The sequence below is a fragment of the Chiloscyllium plagiosum genome, unplaced genomic scaffold, assembly GCF_037043375.1.
Source record: "Chiloscyllium plagiosum isolate Xiang-an unplaced genomic scaffold, Cpla_swu_hap1 HiC_scaffold_2, whole genome shotgun sequence".
In the NCBI taxonomy this organism is placed as follows: Eukaryota; Metazoa; Chordata; class Chondrichthyes; order Orectolobiformes; family Hemiscylliidae; genus Chiloscyllium; species Chiloscyllium plagiosum.
This window is the reverse complement of record NW_028270140.1, coordinates 62,147,518-62,165,517: the sequence shown is the minus strand read 5'-3', so window position 1 is coordinate 62,165,517 and position 18,000 is coordinate 62,147,518. Positions and strand designations below refer to the sequence as shown.

Below are 18,000 nucleotides of genomic sequence, written 5' to 3'. Positions count from 1 at the left end.
CTCCTAACAGGGTGAGCTCACCTTTCCTATTCCTAACCTCAGCCCAAACTACCGCAGATGACGAGTCTTCATCCATCGTCCTTTCCACAGCTGTAATACTATCTTTGACAAGCAATGCCACACCTCCCCCTCTTGTACCCCCACCCCTGACCCTACTAAAACATTTAAACCCAGGAACCTGCAAGTTAAATCTATCATTTCTAAACTGCTGCCTCAAATTTCACTGACCCACATAAGTTGGAATCATTTCCAAAGTTCAGCACTTGGACATTTGACCTTTGAATCTATGGTCTGATACCTAGTGCTGGAAATCTGAACATTATACGTTCTTTATTTCTCACCCCATCCACTCGCACAACTGCCTTTCACCCAGTTGTTTATATATCCCTTGGGTTAACCCTAATTCTTCACTGTTTTGAATATTTTGTTAACTAAGGGTTTTTCATGTAGACCATTGTCAAATGTTATTATATAACCCCTTTTAAGACGGGTTATTTAAGTGAAAGGGACTTCAATGGTCTGTGAAGTAATTACAGAATCCAAACCAAGCAGTATGGAGGCATATCAAGTATCAGTACTAGGGTGAAGAAAGGTGAGATATATAGTGGATGGAGTCCAAGAAAGGGAAAGTTAAGAAAGAGTTACAGCCACAATTCAAGTTCTGAACTTAACCAACTGCATGGCCTATGTGGGAAATGGATTAAAGTGAAACTTTTATTGGTTTATTTTAAATTAGATGGCTTTGTGGTAAAGCCTCTTGGGCCGGGGTACACTTGGCCACTCAAATTGCAAAATGTAGAATATTGGCTTTTTTAATATCTAGGTATATTAATAATGTTTAAAAATTGTTTTATCCAGGTGGCTTAGATGAGACGTTGCACACGATAATTGAAGTTGCCCGTGAACAAGAAATTCCATTTGTCTTTGCTCTCAATCGTAAAGCTCTAGGGCGCTGCGTAAACAAAGCAGTTCCTGTTAGTGTGGTTGGAATCTTCAGCTATGATGGTGCTGAGGTTAGTGAGCCAATTAGTGATTGACTTTTTCGGTGTCAAGAATGGAATGTGTATTTCAGAAGGGATTCCTGAAAGGGTCTGTATACAACATCTATGAATGTATGTTTTTAAAAAATATCTAAGCAAGTCAATTGTATTTTACAAATATTCATTTTCTGTACTGTTTATGCTGGTGTCTGGTCTATTTGTATTTCCTAATTGTAGGAAATGATTAACAATAGATATATTTGTTGACTGAATAGTGTCTTAATAAGAATACTGCATTATTAACCCCTTTTTAACAGAATAGGACAAGTTGACACAGAGTCTAATTTACCTTAAAATGTTTATAAACTATTCATTTATATTGTGGTACTTGTAATCTTCTGTTTAGAAACAAATTGGGTCACTATTTACTTGTGTTCATGACAAGTTTGAATTATGCGTGTCAAATCCCATTTTTGTTTCCCCACCTTGTATCAGAGCTCTGTCTCTGTCAGATTGATACAGATTTTCTGTTTCAACTTAAAATTCGGTTGGGGATGAGAGGGAGATAGGTAAATAGTTGAAGGAAAAAAAATGTCGTTGCGTTATAAAATCTAAGGACCCTTTACCTCTATGCAATAAATCTTCATAGAAACAATATAAAACCCAATATCTTATGATGTGAAATAAAACAAAGAACTGCAGGTGCTGGAGATTTGAAACAAAAACATAAATTGCTGGAGAAACTCAGCAGTCTTGCAGCATCTGGGGGAAGAAAGCAGAGTTAATGTTCTGAGAGCGGTAACTCTTCTCATCATGCAGTTTGGAGACTGTATTAGGTCAGTTCACCAAAGATCTATTCAAAGAGTTAGGTAAGGTAGTCTTGAAAGGAGAAAAATTAGGAAAACAAGCATAGATGTAGAAAGAGGTAACTCCATACCTTAAAACCAACAGACTGAAATCATAGCCAACAATCACAGAATGATAAAATCAGTGATTCTTAGGCAATAATTGGATGTGGCATTGCTGGTTAAGCCAGCATTTATTGCACATCCATAATTGTTCTGAGAACGTAGCTGTGGGCTGACTTGAACTGTTGCGGTCCTTAAGATGGAGGAGCAACCGCAGTGCTGTTAGGAAAGAACACCAAGGATTTTGATGTGAGATTTACAAGGATCTTGGCAGGGTTGCAGGATTTAAAGGGAGAGGCTGAACAGGCTGGGGCTGTTTTCCCTGGAGCGTTGGAGGTTGAGGGGTGACCTTATAGACGTTTACAAAATTATGAGGGGCATGGATAGGATAAATAGACAAAGTCTTTTCCCTGGGGTCGGAGAGTCCAGAACTAGAGGGCATAGGTTTAGGGTGAAAGGGGAAAGATATAAAAGAGACCTAAGGCGCAACTGTTTCACACAGAGGGTGGTACTTGTATGGAATGATCTGCCAGAAGAAGTGGTGGAGGCTGGTACAATTGCAACATTTAAAAGGCATTTGGATGGGTATATGAATAGGAAGGGTTTGGAGGGATATGGGCCGGGTGCTGGCAGGTGGGACTAGTTGGGTTGGGATATCTGGTCAGCATGGACAGGTTGGACCAAAGGGTCTGTTTCCATGCTGTGCATCTCTATGACTCTAAGTGAAGATGATATGCAGCTTGGAGAGAAATTAGCAAATGGTGGTATTCCTATGCATGTCGTGCTGTTGCCCTTCTGGATGATGGAGATAATGGGTTTGGAAGGTGCTGTCCATTAAGCTTAGATACGTTCTTTGCCGTGCATAGTGCATTGGTGGTGAAGGTTGTGAATGTGGAATGGAATGGATATGGTGCCAGTCAGGTGGGCTGCTTTGTCCAGAATGATGCTTCAACCAATCCATGTGGTCTGCGAGAGAAGCACACTATTATCACACTGCCATTTTTACACCCGAGCCACTATTTAACTAAAAATAAGTTTCAGTTAAATTAATTTACAGCTAGCTAGGCAGTCCCTGTTGTTAGATTCTCACTAAAAATAATAAATACACTATTATGTAAACAGTAGTCTAAATTCCAGTACTATACCACTAGCCTAAATCCCAATACTCTCAAACCTTATGGGTATGAAATGTTTAATGGAAATTGAAGGGAAGGGTAAATCAAATCACTTGACCACCACTTACCAATCAGGAGCCCTTCTGTCCAAAATGTCACTTTTGAACTTATAATGTAATGAAATGAAGCTCCGACAAAATGCCCCATGTAACAAATCAAGGTCAATGCTCCACGCATGAGTTTTTAACCTGCTCCTGACGCTGTCTCCTCTGAACTGGCCTCTCTGGTTCTGGTTCCCTGATTGAGCTAAATGCCCTATTCTAAACTAGCAGTTGTGGTGACTGCGCCAACTTCTCCCACAGTACTCCTTGGTTACTTAACACCTGTGCACTCTGGAACAGCTTGGCTAGGAATACGGCTTATTCTGGCACACAATTAATGAGCACTAGATTAGATTAGATTAGATTACTTACAGTGTGGAAACAGGCCCTTTGGCCCAACAAGTCCACACTGACCCTCTGAAGAGCAACCCACCCAGACCCATTCCCCTACATCTAACACTACGGGCAATTTAGCATGGCCAATTCACCTAACCTGCACATTTTTGGACTGTGGGAGGAAACCGGAACACCCGGAGGAAACCCACGCAGACACTGGGTGAATGTGCAAACTCCACACAGACAGTTGCCTGAGGCAGGAATTGAATCCGGGTCTCTGGCACTAACCACTGTGCTGCCCATTATTTTCAGAATACTGTCCAGGGCTATAGCCTTTGCAATATCCAGTGTCTTCAGCAACTTCTTGAAATCACATGAAGTGAACTGAATTGGCAGCAGACTGGCATTAATGATGCTGGGTCATGATGGCTTGTGTTTCTGGCTGAAGATGATTGCAAATGCTTCAGCTTTGTCTTTTGCTGTGGTGTTTAATTGTCCACCACCATTCACAAGTGGAAGTGGCAGGACTGCAGGGTTTAGATGTGACCTGTTGGTTATGGAATAGCTTAGCCCTATCTATAGCAATCTGTTTCCTTCATGCAGGTAGTCCAATGCTGTAGCTTCACTAGGTTGATGACTCATTGTTAGGTATGTCTAACGTTGTTCCTGGGATGGCCGTCTGCACTCTTCATTGTACTAGAGTTGGTTCCTTAACTTGATGATAATGATAGAATGGGAAGTATGCTGTGTCATGACTTTATAGATTAGAATTAAGTATAGTTCTGCTGATGATGACCCACATCACCTGAACTGTCCAGTCAGAGTCATACAGCACAGAAAGAGACCCTTCTCTCCAATTTGTCCATGCCGAACAAGTTTCTCAAACAAAAATAGTCATGTTTGCCTGTGTTCAGCCCATATCCCTCTAAACCTTTCCTATTTATGTACCTGTCTAAATGTCTTTTCAATGTTGTAACTGTACCTACATCTACCAGTTCCTCTAGCAGTTCTTTCCACATATGAACCAGTTTGTGAAAAAGTTGCCCTTAAAACATTCCTTGTAAATCTTCCTCCTCTCACCTTTTTAAAAAAAAATGCACCCCAAGTTTGAACTCCGAGCCTAGGGAAAAGAACTTTGCTATTTACCTTATCTACGCCTTTCATGATTTTATGGCCTCTACAAGGTCATCCCTCAATCTACTACGCTCCAGTGAAAAAAGTCCGAGCTGATCCACCTCTCCTCATAACTCAAACCCTTCTGTTCTGGCAACATCTTTGTAAATCCCTTCTGAATCTTCTCCAATTTAAGAATATCCTTCCTATAGCAAGGCAACCAGAACTGTACACAGTAATCCAAAAGTGACGTCATCAACATTCTATACAACAACTACATTCTGGGTGTGTTCAAAACATTAGCTTGGTGGTGGTGCTGCACAACACAGTAGAGGGTATCTCCAATGTGAAGATGGACTTTGTCTTCTCAAGGACTATGGAGTGGTCACTCTGTCATGAAACTGTTATGGACAGATGCATCACAATAGGTAGTTTAAGAACAAAGTGAAGTAACTTTTAGTGCCATTGTTAGTCCTGTCACAAGCTGCTATATACACAGTATCGTAGCTGAGTTCTTTAGCCCTTGGTAGTTCATTTGATGCTACTAAGCCAGTCTTGTTGATCGACATTCAGGGCCCACCTGAAATGCATTTTATGCTCTTAGTGCTTCTTCCACTTGATGGTCAACTTGGAGGAGGACTATTTATTAGCAGAGGTGGGTGCGGAAAGTGGTAATCAGTGGGAAGTTTATCCATGTTTGACCTGATAACATGAGACTATATGGGGTCTGAAGTCAATGTTGAGGACTCCCAGGGCATCTGCTTATGAAAGAGAAGTCAGAAGATTAATAAATTGAACCAGGAGTAGACCATATGGTCTGTTCAGTATGGTCTGCCTTTCAATATGATCATTGGCTATACTTTGACTTCAGTTCCAATGTCCTGCAAGCTCTTCATGTTCCTTAATTCATGAACATGATTGGGTTCTTTGAGAATCTGACTAGAAAAGTTGATGAGGGTCGAGCTGTGGATGTGGTGTATATGGACTTCAGCAAGGCATTTGATAAGGTTCCCCATGGTAGGCTCATTCAGAAGGTCAGGAGGAATGGCATACAGGGGAACTTAGCTATCTGGATACAGAATTGGCTGACCAACAGAAGACAGCGAGTGGTAGTAGAAGGAAAATATTCTGCCTGGAATTCAGTGGTGAGTGGTGTTCCACAGGGCTCTGTCCTTGGGCCTCTACTGTTTGTAATTTTTATTAATAACTTGGATGAGGGGATTGAAGGATGGGTCAGCAAGTTTGCAGACGACACAAAGGTTGGAGGTGTCGTTGACAGTATAGAGGGCTGTTGTAGGCTGCAGCGGTTCATTGACAGGATGCAGAGATGGGCTGAGAGGTGGCAGATGGAGTTCAACCTGGATAAATGCGAGGTGATGTATTTTGGAAGGTCGAATTTGAAAGCTGAGTACAGGATTAAGGATAGGATTCTTGGCAGTGTGGAGGAACAGAGGGATCTTGGGGTGCAGGTACATAGATCCCTTAAAATGGCCACCCAAGTGGACAGGGTTGTTAAGAAAGCATATGGTGTTTTGGCTTTCTTTAACAGGGGGATTGAGTTTAAGAGTCGTGAGATCTTGTTGCAACTCTATAAAACTTTGGTTAAACCGCACTTGGAATACTGCGTCCAGTTCTGGTTGCCCTATTATAGGAAAAATGTGGATGCTTTGGAGAGGGTTCAGAGGAGGTTTACCAGGATGCTGCCTGGACTGGAGAGCTTCTCTTATGAAGAGAGGTTGACTGAGCTCAGACTTTTTTCATTGGAGAAAAGGAGGAGGAGAGGGGACCTAATTGAGGTATACAAAATAATGAGAGGCATAGATAGAGTCGATAGCCAGAGACTATTTCCCAGGGCAGAAATGGCTAACACAAGGGGTCATAGTTTTAAGCTGGTTGGAGGAAAGTATAGCGGGGATGTCAGAGGCAGGTTCTTTACACAGAGAGTTGTGAGAGCATGGAATGCGTTGCCAGCAGCAGTTGTGGAAACGAGGTCAATGGGGACGTTTAAGAGACTGCTGGACATGCATATGGTAACAGAAATTTAAGAGTGCATACATGAGGATCAATGGTCGGCACAACATCGTGGGCTGAAGGGCCTGTTCTGTGCTGTACTGTTCTATGTTCTAATTCTGTGGGATAAAATTTGACTGACAACCTGAAACTACACCACGCGCCCTGGCACCCCAGCCTGAGACTGTTCTATATTCTCAAGTCAGGGAATACAACCTTGAAGTTTTAATCCTGTCATTCCACTGCAGAATGTTTGTATGTCAACCATGCATTCTTTCAATCTAGAGAAAATCAGCCTGATTGAACTCAGCCTTGCGTCCCTCCCTAATAGCATTGTGAATGTACATACAGAACATGGACTGCAGAGGTTCAAGAAGGCACCTCATCACCATTTTTTCAAAGCCAACCAGGACTGGGGTGATGAATGCTCTCCAGCCAGAGGCACCCACATTCCAGGAGTGAATTTAAAAAAAAATTGAATTTTTGTTGTACTGCCTCTAATGCAAGTATATCTTTCTAACCACATGGGGACCAAAAATGTGCACACATTCTCACTTGTACAATTGTAACAAGACATCTTTATTAGAATCAGCAAGATAACAACATGCTGTGGAATAGTCAAGAGGATTGTTGTGAAATGGTGTTTGGGGAGTTGACATAGATGGAGAGGTTTCAGGAGCATAAGGCAGCAGTGAACTCTGAGGATGATTTGAATTGGAGATGCAGACAATTGGAATGTAGTTTGGGTATTCTTCAACCGATATCATTGCTATCAAACACTCGTTGAAAAACTTATGTTGTCTTTCAGTTTGTCAGAAATATTAGCAAGGTTCAGAAAATTTAATCTACAGGAACTGCCAGGTCTTATTTCTGACTGCCATTTTCTGCTGTAAGTGCATTAAGGAAGAGGGATATTTCATACTATTTGTTAGTTCCAGCTGCATTATACCTTCAGAGAAAGTGGTTGGAAATTTTATTTCAGAAGGGCCCAAAGAATCTGTTCATCTTCCAGAGAATATTTTAAAGGTCTAACCAACATGTCTTTCGAGTAACAAAAATGTGCTTAGCAGGCCTGGAAAAAAGTAAATTATTTGAATCCTGACCCAACCTTACCTGCTTTTCTCTCAACAGACTTCTGCAATTTCTCCAGCATACTATTTTTTGTTTCAGATTTTCAGAAACCACAGTTCTTTTTTTTTTCAGTCTTTGAGTGATTACCTCCATGAAAGTCTGCATGCTCAGAATATTCTGGTAGCTGGATACTGGTCAAATATAAATCAGTATGAAGTATGTTGTCAACTGTACCGTGCAAACAGCTGGTATCATTGTCGGTTATCAATTACAGGATGAGTGCAACAAAAATGTCGCAAAAACTTTGTTTTGTCAGATTCTCAGAACTTTTAAAGGGTTAGGGTAGCAGCTTATATGCTGAACTAAAGCTGCTAAATTTTTTTAGAGTAAGACGGTTTGAAGCGGGGTGAGACAATTTTTGATGGATAAAATTAAAATGAAGCTGTACCATCATAAAGTGGTCACTATTTTCAGATGCAAATTTAGGTGATAAAAGTGAGTGAATTTGTAAGATTTCTTTTCTGTTCAAAGAATCATATTATTCAGTCGCTTTGTGGATGAAGGTCCATTGGGGGAACTTTCATGGACACCTTCATATTCTGTAAATCAGGAATCAAATTAATCAACTGCTTAATGTAGCATTATTTGAAGCATTCGGTCATTTGACGATAATTCACTAAAATCATAAAATAATGTCAAAAGTATTGTTTCGTATTTTCTGTGGGGAATAATATTCTCAAAACTGAAATCTCTGCTAATTTTAAAAGTGAATTTCTGGTAGCTGGATTACAAAAAGATTTACTCTATTGTCAAACCAGAAAATGGCTTGATAAGAATATATATTTTGACCTAAATTTTTGGATATTTCACTTAACAGAATCAATTTCATCAAATGGTTGAACTCACTGAAGAAGCAAGGAAAGCATATCAGGAAATGCTTAATGCCCTAGAGCAAGAACTTAGAGCAATTGAAGGGTGTTCAGAAGAGCCATTGTGTAATCTGATAGAGGAAAGCACAACTTCGTTGGATAACATGACCTCTCAGTCCTTTTTGGAGGCTGGTGAACCAGAATATGGTGCATATCAAATATGGTGTAGTATCAAATCTTCACTTAAACCTTCTTCGCAGCTTTAATACATGGGACACTTATACTTTTGAATTGTGAGATATTGTTTAAATTGCAATCCTGCACACAGTTCTGCAAATTAGGAATGTAATAAAATTCTCACACATTCTGCTATTAGAATTGTTTAAATTACTTTCAAACTTCTCCCTCATTAGCAGGGGTACTGAGGCTGTAGGATCTATATATGTAAATTGTCTAGATACTGTAAAATCTAGCATATTTGTTGTAAATACATTACATCTAGGATTTTATATGACAATTTATAGAGCTCTTTTAACATAATGCAACATGCCAAGGCTTTTGCAGAGCCAATAAAAAGCAAAATACAAGTAGATAAATATCAAAAATTTAAGACAAAGACTTAGGTTTCAAAGAGAGTCTTCAATGAGGGAAGTGAGTTTGCAGATCAGTGAAGACTAGACAGAAAATTCCAGAGTCGAGGCTCGAAACAGTGACCAATCATGTGAGCATGGAGTTCATAGTTGAACAAAATTTGCTCTAATTCAGGGCATGGGCCACAGAACCTTCGACAAAAGGATCTTTTAAGTTGTCACCTCTAAAGGGAGATTAGGCTTTTCTTTGCAGTATTGGTTTTGGGCCCAGTGTTGAACTTCAGTAAGAAGCATTATTACAAAGAAACAACTGTAAGGGTCTCGTGATTTAAGGCTCTCAGCACTAAAGGGAATTTAGGAAAAAAACCCTTACATACCCATTGTAGTTAATAGACAATCATAGAATCCCTACAGTGGGGAAACAGGCCATTTAGCCCAACAAGTCCACATCGACCCTCAGAAGAGTAACGCACCCAGACCCATTCCCCTACCCTATTACTCTACATTTACTCCTGACTAATGCACCTATCCTATACATCCCTTTACACTATGGGCAATTTAGCATGGCCAGTTCACCTAACCTGCACATCTTTGGACTGTGGGAGGAAACTGGAGCACCCAGAGGAAACACATGCAGACACTGGGATAATGTGCAAATTCCACATCGACAATCACCCGAGGCTGGAATCGAAATTGGATCCCTAGCGCTGTAAGGCAGCAGTGCCAAACTCTGAGCCACCTTGCCACCCATTCAGGCAAGGTAAAAGCATAATTCTGTTGTGAATTAACTTGATGCCTTAATAACATTTAAAAGTTTTAATTAAATTGACTTGTCCCACACAAGACCAGTGGAAACAATACACAGCAGGACACTGCCACTGGCCCTGGTACATAAAAATCTCTCACTCTAGCCCACTTGGTGTCCTGTTTTTGAAGGTCTTCCTTAGATGTATTTTGTTAGGTCCTCTTTGACCACCCCCTTTTTACACCTGGTGGTGCCCATTGAACTGCCACTCTGGTACAATATACTGTACATCTGGAAGCCAAAATAAGTGTGATGCCATTCTCCATTGTCTTTCCATCATCATGTCATTTAGAACCCTCTGATCAATTCTGGTTAGCACTTCATCAGTGATATTCTCTAAGTGACATCCTGAATCTGAACTTAATTTCTACACACATTTAATGTAGAGATTCTTTAAAAATCTCCAACTGAGTTTCATTTGTTTAAATCCTTAAACTGCAGGCAAGGTCAGGTCTTTGTGAGCTTTTCTTTAAACAGCATCTCACACAAATGCTGAAACAAATGTGATGTCTGCTGTAAACTACAAATGCTAAATACTGAAAACCATACAAAATAAGATCTTTTCCTTTCCTTCTCCTCTTTCTTCCTTTGCTCCATTTGTACTACTTCAACTTCAGTTAATCTTTTAGACTCTAATCTGCTATGTATTCTCAATCTTCAAAAAAAAATTAGCTATATTGCTTCTTCTTGACTTGCATCATTCAGTTTGAATGTGGGACTAACATGGAAAAGTTTCCATTGTAGTGAAGAGCAAGTCGACTCCAGAGCAGTTCTGAGAACCCATGTGCACCCAAACCAAGGAGTAAACTTGTATTCCAGGTGATAAAGGATTAGTCTGAGTTTAACTCAGTTTATGTTCTCCATTGATGTGAAATGTAGAATATATATTTTCAACTTTTAGTAAACATCTGTCCAAAATCTGCAAAAGAAAATTTGTTCAAATAAATTAATTTGAAAGGTATCTGCTATATGTTATCATCTGTTTAATGTACCATTATGAAATGATACCATATTGTTGCAGTCAAACAGGTCTATTTTCTTTTTTAAAAAATCAGTAAGCTGCATTTGAGTTTCTTTAGAATACTGGATAAGTTACTTTTGTTTTACTTTGTTTCTTAATTGCAACAGAGTACAAAAACAGAAATTCCTAATGGATGTTGCAGTTTGATATATCTAATTTGCAAAAAAGTGAATATTGTGATCTATCATTCTTATAGTTACTACGTGGAGAAACTTGCTCAAGAGACAGTCTAACTCCAACCTATCCAACACTGAAAATGCAGGAACTTCAGAGACTCTACATTGTGAATCAGAAGAAGAATCTGGTGATTCAGTACAGAATTTTCCAAAAACCATCCTTGATTTTGAGTGTCAAGCAGCAATAAGATGAATGAATGTGAATTTTCATTGCACTAAAATGCTTCTGCAGCTATCTCTCCACTATTTTGTGCAGAAAATAGTGATTAAAATTTAGAGCAAGTGAAAAGCCCTTCCATAGATGAATGTTCCCTTCTTTGGAAAAAATGCAATGCAAAATTCTATCAACCAAGTGAAATTAATCCAATTAACATCTAATTGTTTAGTTAACATTCTTCAGCCAATGATAAACATCAGTTAACATTAAATAGATTGAAGAAATCAAGTTAAGAATGATAGATAGCCGAAAGCTAAATTATTCCTCACTCTACCCTATTCCTGAGCTTGAAATTTACAATAGCTTGCACCAGTCCCACTTCAGTTTAAAAACTCCTGCAATTAGGCAGCTTTTGTACAGTGCAGTTTTCCATTTTCTTGAAATTCACAATTTTCTACTAGATTCCATTTAAGAAGGCTGGTTTGATCTGAGACAGAACAGCAACAGTGTGTCATGCAGGAAAGTATGATGGCAAGTAGATATCAACTAATTACCCCTTTCCCAAGTGCTCTTGTGGAGATTTTCAAGGGATATTTTTTGGTTTTCTGGGCTCCATTTTCATTCTCTCCATCTCATTTATTTAGTGATCCAGTCTTGTGAACAAATCAGCAACAAGCAGTTGAGAGAAAAAGCCTGTGAATGGTGAAGCAGCTCCTCAAATTCACATAAGGGGCAACTTTTCTCCAAATTGTCATCCCTTATGCTTTAATTTTCTTGGGCATTTCGGGGACGAATTTTCCCAATGCATTTTGAGTGCTCAGTCCTAGCTACCATTATTACAGAATTGCTGTGAAAATAATATAATATATATTAAACTATATATTCACACCCATTACAAAGCTATATCATAACAATCCATCTTTTTGTTGTTGAGAGTTACTTCACAACTTGAAATGAACCAATGGAGAAGCACTGAGGCACACAATGCTACTTTGGCAGATTATAACAAGTATTCTTTCAGGACATGACATTCAAAGCCTCTTTGTCATTCAAAGTCAGAGTAGCTTATCCAATGTCCTTGTGATGCATCTCGTTATAATACTACACGCTGTTTGGATATTTTCTACTAATATTGAATAGTTTACCAAAATCTAAGTAGATATTTTAATTTTATAAAAGTTCAAATTACATACCTTGAATTTAACTATATAATTACATCAGTTAATTTGTTCAGATTTATTTGAATATGTACACTATAGAATTTGCTAATGGTATTAATCTGTATGGAGGATAAGTGCATGACAAAACCTTCACCCCTGTCTCTGAATAACTTGAACAGCAAAAGCTGTAGCACAATCTTTGCAAAAATCCATTGTTCAGTAAATTAAAATACAGCAAACAGTTTAGTAACCAGCACCTATGGGTTGAGGTGTACACTGGTTGTTGGCAAGTTAATCAAGTATTCCAGATAATCAAGACGTCCACATAATCCATATAAAAATACACACTAAGTAACAAAAAATATAACACACTTCACAGTTATACTTTATTTACACCATAAATAACAAATAATAATGCAACTCTGCCTTAAATAAAACTTACTGGCTGAGAGCCTTCTCATTTGGACCCTTAGCTGACTACTTGTACATCATGATAGATCGTGGTATTTATGGAGAAATTGACTCAGAATTGTTGATATTTTGTGTCACCATTAAAAAGTATATTTAAATACATTAAAAAACAATAATTGGACAGAATAATGCAGTAAACTTTGTGATATTTGAGGTATATAGTTTTTGCTGGTCATCAAGAATGCTAGTTCATAAGGTGTCAGTTAAAACAAAGTTTGCTGTATTCCATTTATCCCTTGTGATATCAAAGACAGTGTTCAGTCCACATGACTAATTTTTTGTTTATGTCCTGAATAAACTTCACTTAACGCTAATTAATTCCAAACCCTATTATGCTTAGTTAGAACATGACTAATTCCCTTGGTAAAGATTTGCTTCAGTTGTGATTTTAGGAAACCTTTAAGCTACAAGACTTTCTAATTGATAAGTAAAAACTGCAGAAATATGAATTTGCCCTCACATATAGGGTATTTAGAAAATTCTTATGCAAATTTAAACTTTAATAACTTTGGACATCTGCAGGGTTGGAGTAAAATAGCAGATAGCTCATGAAAGCATAATTGATAAAAGTTTGAATAACATGCAAATTCTGAGACTTCAACCTAACCATCATCTTTTGTGATGCATTGTTTAATATTCCAAATTTGCCTTCTTTCTTCTGCTGTTGCTATTTCAAACTGTTTTAGCAGCTTTATTGTGGTTGTTAAAACACGTTAAGACAGCTTTCATGTCATTTAAAGCTTGCTTCTATCAGTTATACATCTGAAGCTTTAAGTTTGTATAAAAATAAACACTGAATTGCAAAGCAGTTTTGCTTTGGTTAGCTCTGCAGAATTGCAGAAAACAGAACTAGCTTCAAAAGTTGCTAATTTTGTTTTTAACTTTCAAAACATACAGCTGCAAAATCAGCTTGAAAACATAATGCATCAAAAGTCGATTGAAACGCGCACGTTTTTAATTGCTGAAGAATGATAAAAACACATATGATGTTTCAATAATTGTACATTGGCTGCACTCTTTACTCTGCATACCCAACCCATGACAAGAGACTATGCAACTTGTTATCTGCCATTTAAATTGGAAAACAGCAGGGACATTTTATTTTCCAAAGTGAGTAGCAAACAGGAAGTTAAACTTTTTTTATTAATTCAATTTTCTTTGCCCATCTTCCATACCATCATGTCCCTAAGGACCTACATTTAGGCAACATTCAATCTAACTTTATTCAAAGTTTTGACAATTCATGAACACTTGCCTCTCACTTCATGTTTGCAGAATGCTGTTACTATTTTTGGAAACCATCCAAATTCCAACTTTCAACAAAGTACAGCATGTAACATGAGTCCCATGGTAATAGGATATTATAGATTTAACGTACACCTGCTGCAAAAAGTACATTTGACAGATTATGAGAGAGATGATATGTGCAATTTATAAAATTTCAAGCTTATTCCCATCTGCTGGAGCAAGCTAGTCCAAATAAAATCTGAGGCTGATATAAGGCATGATCAACATCAACCAGTGATGAATGTCTTCATAAGTGAGAATGCCAAGTGGCTGCTATTTACAACTGTCTTGAAAACACCTTACACTTATAACACTGATTTGTTTCTTTGATTTGAAAGCTCTTTTCATCTCAACTATAGTTTAAATTTGATTTGCTTTGTATGGGAGTCAAAATATTAAACTATTCTACGTACTGTACATTGAAACAAGATAAATTTTATAGTCACTAGTAACAAACCAAATATGTCTAATGGTCAGAATTTATTAATTCGTATGTAACAACAGATACAATGACATATTCAGGGTAATCTAGGACAGGTCCAATGGAGTTAGGTGAGTTGTAAAAATAAAAGATATGAAATAGAAATAGAAAGTGCTGGAGAAATTATGTAAGTATGGGAGATTTCAACTCAGTGTTAACTTTGTTTGTCTCTCTCTGCAGATGCTACCTGATCTGCTCAGTTTCTCCAGAACTTTGTTTTTATTTCATTTCTCCAGCATCTATGGGAATTGTTTGAAGATAAGGAATGCAAACTTGATTCATTACTTGATTGATCTCAATGAATCATTCTTACATTTGTCACTGGTAATGATATTTAAAATAGTAATTTCAGTGAACTCTGAATCTGGAACAACTCTCAATTTTTCTCAATTATTGTAAAAGTTTTCTATGAGAAGTCTGTTCAGTTTCCAGGTTAGTGTGGGGTATGTGGTATTGTTAAACATTGATTTATTTGAAGACATAATGATCTGGTTTGTCCCAGGGTTGTTTCATCATTAAGGTACTGTCTTTTCTCTTTAGCTGACAAGCTATTTCATTTTGTACGGAGGACTCTTAATTTGTATGCTGTACGGACGTTGAATTGTGGTAGTTTATCCAAGCACATTTTGTTGTGATCGAGTAATATACTAGATCACCTTTGTGCCAAAAAATATCTCAGCAAGGTTGGATTGTCTGGTTGAACCAGCTGCTCAGAATAACACTTTCCAGAGATGAGGCAATTGCCAGACCTAGCAACTAATAATGGGTGGAGATTTCACTCTAAACAGGCTGCCATGATGGCTTCGGACAAAACCTGGCCAAATTTCTGCTCCTCCTCTGTATTTCAAGTAGACAAACACTGGGAATGAATCTCAGATTTCACATACTGAGCACGTTCAGGCCCTATGTTTTGTGTCTGAGCAATAACAACTATTGTGTCCATTTTAGTGCTAATCTGTGCTGAGTTAGCTAATATAATATCCAAAGGTATTAACATCCATTGGTTAGGTAGGGGAAAGATCAAAAAAGTTTCTGCTGCTGCTGCTTAATTCTTTCACAGGATGTGGGAATTGTCAGTTATGCCCGTACTTCTTGCCATTGCTAATTGCCCTTGAATTGAGTGGCTTTCAGAGTCATTTCAGAAAACAGGTAAAAGTCAACCACATTGGTATGTGAGTATGGAGTCACACAACAACAGACTTCCTTCCGCAAAAGATGTCGGTGAACCAGATGAGTCGTTAGAAAAATTGGAATGATTTCATAGTCACCACTATTATGGCTAGCTTTGTTATTGGAATTTAAATTGTAATAGTTGTCTGGTAGGATTTGGACCCATGTTCCCACAAACAGCCTGGACCTCTGGAATACCAGTCCAAGAACATTATCAAAATGCCGTCACCTTGCCCTTATTTGGTGACCCTAACCAGATGTGGAAGGGTGTAGATAGTAAATAAACCAGAAGTGGGCAAGGTGCTATTTGTCTCAATTGTATAGTCTGCCTATGCTCAACATCATGTAAATAATTGCCAATTAATGAGTTACTGGAGGTCATTCATCTGTAAAATGGTGAGGGACTCCAAACCTTCAGTCGAGGTGAGGAAGAGTTAGGAAAAAACGTAAAAAACAAAAACAAATTGAAATCGTACAAATCCTACTTTCCTTACTTTCAATAAGGAATAAACATGTTCACACCTTTGTTTTTAAGCTAACAGTCTGATAAGCATGTTGTTTTCGTGTTTGAGTTTCCAGCAAGTTTTGCATTTTCCAAAAACTTGTGATAGGCTAACTATTCATGAAAACACTGGTTAACTGTCACTCTGATGTATTTACTACAATTTAATGTAGGCCCAGAATTTCAAATCAGGCTCAGAAATCCTATTGCTGACCATGATCGTGCAAAAAAAAACTTACCTTTAGAGGAGCACTCCATGTGAATTTCTGGGGTCAAATGCTGTCTAGAGACTGGACAAAGATACAATGCAACCAACAGCAGAGTAGATCAGTATTGCCATTACACCCACCCATTTTTCAATACCAGCTGCAGTATTATTAGATTTTAATCCTGAAGCAATTTGACAGCAGCTGAGAGAAAGTAAATGAGGTAAGTGAAGATGTAAGGTGGCATGTGGATGAGGGGTGCAAGTAGTAGAAGGGTCCTTGGGTGCTTGTGTGGAGGTAATAGGATGATAAGTAAGTGTATGCATGCTTAGTATTGGTTGGATAGGGGGAAGAGAGTTGTTTTAGGCTGGTTTAATCAATAGGTTATGGGGGATGGGAGCGGGTCTTTGGGTCCAATGTCAATATGCACGAGGGGTAAGATGTCAGGTGTCATGGGGTTTCCAGGTGGGAGGAGTGCACAGGGTTGAGATTGTTGGTTGGGTAAAGTTAATAATTACTCAAGTTACAGTAGGCTTTAATCCAAATTTTTCCTAGGTAACAATCGAGTTAACGTAGTTGGAATCCTTTGAAGTCTCCACCTCTGACTCGGAGCTGTTGACTTTATCTAGAGACTTCTGAACACAAGTTAATTACCCATTGAAAGTTTTGACTTCTAGGGCAATTCCCAGCTACTTGGGAATTACTCATAGGCCTGCCTGCAACTTTTGTTTACTGATACAGAAGAGTTGGCTCACAGTATTTAATAATTATTTAGTTTTTTAATAGTTGATTGATATTTTGACAACATAAATAAAGCTTGTAAAGCTGGCTCAATTGCGCTGAGGGTGGATTCACGAAATGACAATTTACAAAAAGTATCAAATACTCCTGTGGGCAGTTCAGTCTGCTTTATGGGAAGCAAATGCTAATTTATTTTTCTTTCTATAGAAACATCACACCAAATAATGTGTTTTTTTTTCATTCTTCTTGTTTATTACTGTTCCCTTTTCCTTCTTTTCCTGTAATCTGCAATGAAGTACCTGGTAAAGAGGATGAGCTAGTTATGGAATAGCAAAAGCAATCCAAGACAGGTTTCAGCATGCTGCTGGTGCCTAAATATTTTTTAAAAACTGGTTCAGGATTGTGACTGGGGTTTGGGCATCTTCCAAGTTTGTGATATGGATGTCCACTTACGAAAAAATTCCTTTCTGCGAACAATATTATGTAAGTGTTTCAAAAAGGTGTTTCAAAAAGGTGGAACTGTAATTAATGTTTGATTTTTGTTCTAAAAAGTAAACCGTAAAGTTATCTGTAAAAATCAATTTTTGTTTAGCAATATTATGGAAGGCACCATTATTCTTGCTCTTTTTTTTAAACAAAGCTGTAATGCAACTTGAGGTAATTGTTGATATAAGGAACTGCCTGCTGATCTATAACTCCATTTACTTGATTTACAAAGGCAATAAACACT

The 18,000-nt window shown here is 38.1% G+C and overlaps 1 protein-coding gene across 5 annotated transcripts in view; it reads left to right on the top strand.

Annotated features, from left to right (window-relative positions):
• The window catches only part of secisbp2 (SECIS binding protein 2), a 121,263-nt gene extending 107,575 nt beyond the window's left edge, over positions 1–13,688 (top strand). For 4 of the 5 annotated variants that reach the window (XM_087997158.1, XM_087997154.1, XM_087997150.1 and 1 more), the window contains 3 exons: positions 859–1,013; positions 8,512–8,710; positions 11,116–13,688. In XM_087997158.1, the coding sequence (XP_087853284.1) occupies positions 859–1,013; positions 8,512–8,710; positions 11,116–11,288 (527 nt within the window). In that variant the 3' untranslated portion in view covers positions 11,289–13,688. Of the gene's footprint in view, positions 1–858; positions 1,014–8,511; positions 8,727–11,115 lie in introns of all 5 variants that reach the window. The other variant, XM_087997156.1, reaches the window with a different exon arrangement.
• The last annotated feature ends 4,312 nt before the right edge of the window (positions 13,689–18,000 follow it).